Source organism: Sprattus sprattus (genome assembly GCF_963457725.1).
Source record: "Sprattus sprattus genome assembly, chromosome: 7".
NCBI classification, from domain to species: domain Eukaryota; kingdom Metazoa; phylum Chordata; class Actinopteri; order Clupeiformes; family Clupeidae; genus Sprattus; species Sprattus sprattus.
In genome coordinates this window covers 9,642,421-9,651,470 of record NC_137926.1, presented here as the reverse complement: position 1 = coordinate 9,651,470, position 9,050 = coordinate 9,642,421, and the positions used below count along the sequence as shown (strand labels likewise).

General features: G+C 45.9%; 1 protein-coding gene across 1 annotated transcript in view; it reads right to left on the bottom strand.

Moving 5' to 3' along the window:
- The window catches only part of cdh13 (cadherin 13, H-cadherin (heart)), a 423,509-nt gene extending 415,030 nt beyond the window's left edge, over positions 1-8,479 (bottom strand). The window contains 1 exon segment of the mRNA XM_080841504.1: positions 8,354-8,479. Within this exon segment, the coding sequence (XP_080697630.1) occupies positions 8,354-8,398 (45 nt within the window). The 5' untranslated portion in view covers positions 8,399-8,479.
- Positions 8,480-9,050: the final 571 nt, after the last annotated feature.

Below are 9,050 nucleotides of genomic sequence, written 5' to 3'. Positions count from 1 at the left end.
AAGACACGGGAAGAGAGATAGAGAACCAGCCAGGGTACTCTCAAAGACACGGGAAGAGAGATAGAGAACCAGCCAGGCTACTCTCAAAGACAGAGGGAGAGAGAAGGTGAGCGAAAGAGAGGCAGGGAGGGAGGGAGAGTTGGAGAGTCAAAAAAGCAAGTAAAGAGAAGCACAAGAGCAAGGTGTGTGTGTGTGTGTGTGTTTGAGAGTGTATGTCTGTGTGTGTGTGAGTAAGTCTGTGTGTATATATGTTGGGGGGGAGAGGGGGGGGGGGTCTTCCTACCAATGCACTTACAGGAAATATTTAACCCCACACTACTTTCACCACACTCACAGAAAGTGCACAGTCTCTGTCTGCCATCAGTCGTAATGCGGCTCACCCCATCGACCGGCTCCTTGTCTCCACGTTAATCTGAGCCCATTACTGGACCCCCTTCAGCAGGACTCACTGGCCCATTGTGAGAGGCACCATCATAAGAGGGCTGGATTCTCAGCACGGAGCCCCACACGGACCATCATCTCTCCGGCCTCTGCCACTTCAAACACCAGCAATATCCTCCCCGGGCAGACAACCCCCCACCCCGACACAAATCGCCCCCTCTCACCATACACCCTGCCGGTCTCACAAGCATGACAGTGCCAATCGCCAGGGGTCAGACTGAGTGACCTCCCTGTCTCCGAGCCAAGGGCATCTGGGCTCAACCCAGCGTTCCATAGCTATGCGAAAACAAGCCTCTGTATTATCCTTTGGGGATTTTTTTCTCCCCCCACCCCCACCCCCCTCCTCTCTCTCTTTCTCCTCTGCCTCTGTCAAAGCTGTCCTTCTCCAACACACCCCCCCCCACCTCCTCCACCCCCCTGGTTTCCAAACACAGAGAGAAGCCCTGCAATTAGGGCGAAGCATGAAACCCCATCCGAGTCTATCCGCTGTTGACCTTCCCCTCGCCCACACGGCCCCCTCCAGAAAAGGGGGTCAGAGCAGAAGAGGTGAGTGCATTCTGGTCCACATCGCCGCTAATGACTAGCGCCTCTCATTACTGTCTTCATTACCGGAGTCTTCATTTACCTTATTGTGCTTCTCTCGCCTGCTTGCCTGCTCGTAATTATCATTTCCTCTCTTCCCAGAGAGGAAGCGAGAGACAGAGAGAGAGAGAGACAGAGAGAGAGAGACAGAGAGAGAGACAGACAGAGAGAGAGAGAGAGAGACAGAGAGAGAGACAGACAGAGAGAGAGAGAGACAGAGAGAGAGACAGAGAGAGAGACAGACAGAGAGAGAGAGAGAGACAGAGAGAGAGACAGAGAGAGAGAGAGAGAGAGAGAGAGAGAGAGAGACAGAGAGAGAGAGACAGAGAGAGAGACAGACAGAGAGAGAGAGATGTCTTTATCAACAATAAACTTGTGAGGAAATGGTGAATGTTGCATTGCAGCTCAGATGAACTGCATATCTGAACATAAGGGCTACAGACAGCCACCTTGGCCATTTTCTGCTCTTAACTAAAGAACGTGACCCAACACACATTGTATGATTGGTTCTGAATGAGTTCCAGGAATAGCTTTTCTCATTCACAGAAGACAATGCAAAGCTTTTATCATTCACAGAAGACAATGCAAAGCTTCTCTCATTCACAGAAGACAATGCAAAGGTGAGATGAGGACTTCTCTTGGGAGAGCAGTCCACACACACACACACACACACACAAACACAGACCGTCAGGTTTTTATGAGTAATCTCTTTATCTGAAGACAGACGGACTGCAGTCCCCGATCCACAGTGACAGGCTAACATCCGTTTGAGCGCTGGATTCATTTTGGATCATTAGGAGCGGGGATTGCATCCATCATGTCAGGAACGTGATTATCTTTCCCAGGGAGCGATGCAGTTCACTGGGACTAAGGTCCCGAGCAATGTGCAGTCATTGGTTGGCGCTCACACTCCTTCAGACTGCTCCGCTGAACATCTATTGCTGGTGATGAGTAGCCAAGGCACACGATACAGCCAATACCAATGCCACTCCCCATGGCTGACTTTGGGTTGAAATGGATAGTGGAGCTGTTAGAATGTGTGTGTGTGTGTGTGTGTGTGTGTGTGTGTGTGTGTGTGTGTGTGTGTCAGAGAGGGAAGGGGAGAGATGTTCTGGCAAACACTGACGCAGTGTGTGCAGTCGCGCACATGGTGTGTGTGTCTGTGTGTCTGTGTGTCTGTGTGTCTGTGTGTGTGTGTATGTGTGTGTGTGAGTGTGTTTGCAGAAAGCAGCCCCACTGCTGCACCTGTCACCAGGGGCGGATTTAGAGGCGGGGCCAGGGGGGCCGAGGCCCCTCCTCTAATTTGATTGGCCCCTGATTGGCCCCTGTTCTGCCAATCACCTGGCGAGAAAACCAAGCGGAGAATTAAATGATCACTGCTGCAGTTCCACCTCTAAACTGTTGGTGGCAGTGCGCCGGTTGCGTCAATACAAGTGAATAGAAGAAGAAGCGTTCTGTTCCTGCCGGTTGCTGCGTAGCGCAGCATTTTGTACACGTGCTGTTTTCATGACGAATGCAGCGTATAACTCACTCTGGTTGTTTAAAAATACACATGGGGTGGGTCTTAAGGCTTTGGTGACCACCAAAACGAACTTTGGTTGGCTGAAAATCACGTCAATCAATCAGATAGCCACGCGATATTCTTTGTTTGTTTTCAGTGAATCTCAAATGGTGCACTTCATCAGACATATCGTAGTAGACAGATGAATGGCGAGGTAAGAGAAACAAAATGAAGGTGCATGGTATTTTGAAAGAGGTCGATCATCACCAATAGGCTAATATCATTAGATATGGGCTTGCATTTTCATTAAGCAGGAAAAATTAACCTTCGACTTGCAGGGATAGCCTGCTACTGTTGTGTCAACTCGCAAGCGCAAGTTAAAAAGAACAATGCTGCTAATTCTAAATGATTTAGCAAGTAGTCTATGCGATCTCCGAATCACATTTCTCATTCCTAGCTGGATGAATTTCAAACTTATGTGTATCTATGAATTGCAGTGCATTGCCTAGGCTATTTATTTGTGTACAATGCTCGTCTGAGTCACTTAGGTGTGACAAGCGTTGAGTCTCGACGGGCCAAGTCATTGGACTTGAATTAATTTGTCAGGCGTTTTAGCGCAAAGCATGGCAATCGGAGAATTCTTCTTTTCTGAAGAGAGAGAGAGGTGTATACATGCTTTTTGCCACCTTGTTAGGACTAGCGACTATAAACAAAGCTTAGAAGGAGAAGCTGTTGTGTGTGAGTGAAAGAGAGAGAGAGAGAGAGATAATATGTTGTTGTTGTATATAGGCCTACAGTTAAAAGCTGTTTGCTATCTTTTATGTTTTGTGTGTTTTATGCGCCCTTTATGCACACTGAATTAAAACATATATATATTACAATTACTGATTCATGATTTTTTATTTCAGTTTCAAAAGGGATACTGAGTTATTCATTGTTGCTTTTGGATAGTTGACTAGAAGTAGATGTTCTTTACTGTCAGTATGTGTGTATTGCCTTGTCGCAAATTGATGTTTATTTAAGCAGCGTCATCACTGGATATCAGATGGTGATGACACTGTTGGCCCCTGAAGGTTACATTTGGCCCCATTGTGGCCCCTGCTTCAGAAAAATCCTAGAACCGCCACTGCCTGTCACTGCTGTAATTAGCAGTGTGTGTGTGTGTGTGTGTGAGGACACACCTCTCTCACTGATACCAATGGATCACGGGAGTAAATGGAGGCAAACAGGCATTGATGTCACTCAGTTTAGCACACCCCATCTGCAGTCTCCTCCAAGGTCACTTTTCCACACAAACACACCGCTGAGAGGAGTGAGAGACTCCTCAGTATCCACACAGGGGTCAGCGGTGCAACCAACTGGCTGTCTTAACCAACCAAACTTTCTCAGGATATGTTCTGTGGAACCGTAAAATGATTGGTGGACCAAGGGTCACTTCACTTCGGAAGAGCACATCGGTCTTTTTCTATCTATTTTTTCCCTTTAGCTATTTACTAAACGCACCTGTACATTGGCTTCGACAGTTGAAAAACTGACACTTGAAAAAAAAAAACAAGCACACAGAGAAAGGTGGAGGGAAGAGAGAGAGAGCGAGAGAAAGGTGGAGGGAAGAGAGAGAGATAGAGAGAGAGGAGCGCCCGCACCTTCCGGCTGTGCGGTGCTTAATCTGACTCATCGCTGAGACTCTCAGCTGCTCAGCGTTTCATTTTGAAAACAGAGATTTATAGAGGGGGGATTCGCTGCCGCTGATACGGTAGAGCAGAGCACTTGGCGCCCTACCTGCACGCTATAAATAAGTGTTTCACTTGATCACACACTGAGCGCATAGTAATGTGAAGTGATGGGCCTGCACACAGAACAGGCAGCGGGTAAGCTCAGACGAGGAAAACAACTTCGGCAGAAGAAAATCACTACCATGTGTTAAAAATGAATGTAATTAGGCAACGATTTTGTAAGGTCTGAACTGTTTACCCAAACCACACGTACAAGACAAGTTCGCCACATAATGTCCGAGAACTCGAAGGTTGCTGAGCTTTGGCCCCGACGGAAAATCCGACCCAACCGGCCGTAAAAGTCTGGGAGTGTGTCTGAGAGTGCTGAGGCGTGACCGCCGTGAGCCATGAGCCAGGCAGGCAGAGACTGTTTTATTTCACCTTTATTTACACGAGTACTGAGCGGCCAATATAATGTCCCGCCGCAGTTCCAGGGGTGTTTTATCACGGGTTTTGCAGCCAGTGCGCACACTATTAGCTATGGTAATAAAACAATCTAATGGAGAACACAAGTAGGCTAGCTCCGCAGCATGCTGCATTTACTTTAGAAAAATCTATGGAGTGGGCTATAAAAATATCTAAATGTTCGCCAGATGCGACATCCTTAAGAGACCATAAATCCTAGCGAGGAAAAATAAAACAAGCATTTCATGTTAGGATCTTATGTCAGGATCATAAAGTTTCCCAGTTGAGGAAGCTGACTCTGCCCGTGTCACTCTGTGATTGAAACTCTACAGAAGGTTGACGTTAAAACACCCAAAGAAATCGTCAATCAAAACTTCGCGATTAGTAGCCTACCAACTGCTTTCTAACATGAGCCATAATAGACAGTAACTAACAGGCACGTGCACAGACATTTTGGGGGGCAGGTGCTCAAAAACAAAAAAAAGGGCGCCCATCACCAAAATTATTAATGAAATTAAATCTCTCTCGCTCTCTGGCTTCCACTCCCTTAACGTCTAATACATGATGTCTGGGGTGCCTTTTTTCTGTAATTGGTCCAACTGACCATGCTTGTGCATCAAATCTGAACTTGGGGAATACTCCAGCCACCCATTTTTAGAAAACCAATGCTTTTGGAATGACCGCCCTTCATAATTTTTTGGGAGGAAAAATTCTGGTTGCCGTTGTAAAACAGGCAAAACGAAGAGATACATAAATATCACGTTAAGCAATGATGGGACAAGGATAGCATGACCCCGAGAGCTAGCATAGTTTACCTGCTATTTTCTAGCTGTGAATTCTCGTGACATTTATAAACAAACATTCAACATACTCTCGACATTGTTTAAACGGCATTTATACAACACAAAATATGCACTTTCAGACAAATAATGTCATTAAACCTGACAAACGTCAGTAAACAGCTGGACAATGCTTTGAAATCAAGTTAGTTGTCTGTTTATTTTTTTAGGAAACGTCGGATCAGTCCGGTTTTCAGACGTATTGTTTTCAGCGGCACTAATGTTGTTAATTTATACAACGTCGGGGGATTGCACAAACACCGTCATTACCTGTTTGTCTGATGCAGGTCAGTGAAGAAGTAGGCTGAACCTGTTGGCCTGCCGCTCAACTTTGATGCGGGGGATGAGGAGGGAGGGGCGCGGAGGGGGCTTGTGAGCACCGCAGATCATAGGCAAAGAATACTTACCGTAAATCCTCCAATAAAGGCCGGGATTCAATTAGAAGCCGGGCTCCAGATAGTAGCCGGGGTCGTGGTCCATACGGACAAATAAAGGCCGGGCCCCGAATACAAGCCGGGGGTAAAATAAAGTAGCCTATCTTGTTCATGAAGGCCCGTCTGGCAATTTGTTATGGTTTAGCCTAAATGCACGTATCGTATAGCTGTAACGTTTTAGTTGGCTAGGTTACTTTTTCCAGAAGGGATAATAAAGCAGTAGTAGACTTACGCAACTTTGATATTAAATTCAAAGAGATGGTGTGTGCTGATAGCTGAAGAACATTCGGGAGAAAAAGCAGCAAAGAAATTTGACATTGACCCGAGACGAATGCAATAGGCTACGACTAGCAGGTGGATGTAGAAAGTAGCCTAAGTTAGGCTGGATATCAAACCAGCTCTTTTCAGTCAGCGGTAAGCATAATAGAGTGTCTCAATGATTTAAATCAAGGCTTTGGAAATCTTTTCTTTCGTGACTGACAGTAGAGACGTTAACTCCGATGTTTATGTTTACGTTGACACCGCACATAAAGCGCTACACGATGTGCAGGCAGTGCTGAACGAATATGCAATGAATGATATTAGCCTACTGCAATTATGCCCATTATTTAAATAATACAATTCTATAACAGAAGATAAGTAAGAAATAAAGGCCTGCCCCTAATACAAGCCTGCCCCAAATAAAGGCCGGCGCGCTGTGCAGCCTAAGTAAATACAAGCCCCGGCCACAATTGGAGGATTTACGGTATTCTATGTCTATGCCGCGGAGCATGTCGGGGCGAAATTCTCACAAGAACTCCAAATAAATGCCCCCTCAGATATCAAAACACATTTGGGGAAATTGATGACGAGAGACTAATTTGCATTCTAGAAATATTGATGATTGAAAAAAAAAAATTGGTCTCCAGAAAAAAGGGCACTTTTTCCCAACCAGGGCACAAGGGCTGGTGCTTGAGCACCAGTTGGGGTCTATCTGTGCACGTGCCTGGTAACTAATGTTACATTGCAAGGACCTTACCCGACCGGCGAGCACAGTGGCACATGTAGGCTACCACTCTTGCGCACAATGGTCTGGTCTATGTAAACACAAAGGAGACACGAGAACAGGACCTCTAGGAATTTAACTTTATTAAGCAGAGCTGGTGAAATCCATCTCCCACAAATAGGCATGATAGGCCCCGGCTCATTCAGCACCTGTCCTGACGTGTCTGGAAAGCCGCGCTCAAGCGAAAGCTCAGCATCTGGGAGTGCCGAACAGCGTGCTTTCCATTTGGCCGTTTTTTGGAAGCCTGCCCGTTGAGCTGCGCGGCGCTATTAACTGCACCTGTTGTTCACGTTTACGTGTGTGTGTGTGCACTGGTGTAGAAATCATGATACAAACATGACCATCCTCTTTTGGAGTCGTCAAAGGGCCCCAGGGACCACACCGAATCTTTAGGCACCTTCATTGTCTGTTACCTCATATAGCCTTGCATACACGTTGCAAAGGCACTTTGTCCTTCAGCGCTACAAAAAAAAGGCCTTTGGGAATTTACCAAAAAAATCATGTAATCAACGAGGCGAAGCACACATTTAACAGCCCTAATTAAATCCGTATCAACCTCAAAAGGCATCACTTCACGAGAACAAGGCATTTACCAGCATCGTGGCGTCGTCACCGAAAGTAGGCAATGGTAGTGTATTAGGCTGTGCGAAAACTGTCAGAAAAGTTTAAAGCGTTGGAGTCATACATTGACAGCATCAGGGGGCTATTTTCATGTTTATTTATGCTGCCAGGAAGCCTGTGAGCCTGACGAAGAGCCCCTTGGACGGCCGGTGTCAGTGAATCCCTCTCTCACAGACCGCTCGCCCTAATGAACAGCCAAAGAAACGCTCAACTTCGGAGGTGAGCGGAATATAGATGCGCCTGGAAGCGAGTTGACTCGTGATTTGCACATAGCCCCACACATTACTGTTTTCACCCGCAGTGCAATGCATGCAGGCAAAAATGCATCCGTTAACTGTCCACTGCGGTCACAGAGATGAAAACATTCTCTCCGACAAACAAAATTCACCAAAGCATTAAGATTAAAAATGGCTAAGATTATTCCTCGATTTAGTGCACCGTGTACTTCGCCATACTCAGTTAACTATTTTCCTAATCTGTTGGTAGCCTTCTAAATTAGATTACAAATAGCGTAACATCTTAATGTTCGGATAGTTCAGTGGAAAAGCGTCTCGACACATACTATAGGAATCTAGTAGATCCACTCGAAATGACAGCGACAGTGTGCATGTCGGTAGACTGAGCCATCCAGAAAAGCAGGAAAACACAGCAGACAGTTAAACGGAGCGGACAAATATCCTCGAATTTTCCGTCGGAAAACATATAGCTCTTACCTGGGAGGCGAGGAACGCTACAAAGATGTGAAATCCCATCTCCATGGTCTTAGTTCTCGGAATAAAATGTTCAAAACAGCGTTCAGCTTTGACCAGCTCTGCTCATAATTCCAGAGTCGAACTGCCACTGCGAGAGTAGAGCCTTTGCCTCGAGCTGCCAACTTCCCAAGTAGAACTGCAGCCTCATCACAGAAGCATTGGATAAAGGCGTCGAGACCACAACCAATAGATTTATTGGGGGGACTTCTTGATACCCAGTGGAACCACTCGCAACAATAATTTCACAAATTACGCGTTTGTTAAGGGGGTTTGGAACACTTCAACGGATTGAAATTATTAAAGTTATTTGATGAGATGATTAGCAGACTGCTTGAACAGTATAATTGTTACATCTTAATCCTGTCATATGGGCATCGTTTTCTCGACTCAATCGCTGTTTATCATTTCTGTCATTCTTGTGAATCGAATGAGATTAACTGTCGTTTGCCTAGCATTTAGTCACATCTCAAATATTAAATTTGGAACTGCGTGGGCTCGCTGGAAAATTATTCTCAGCTGAGAATATTAACGTTCGCGTCTGAATGTGTTCGTTGCACGGTTGTGTCACATGTAAGCTTTAGGTGTGGGTGAGCGTGCCACTCTGTTCATTCAAATGAATTCTTAATTTTCTACAGCATGTAGACGCCTTTTACAACCC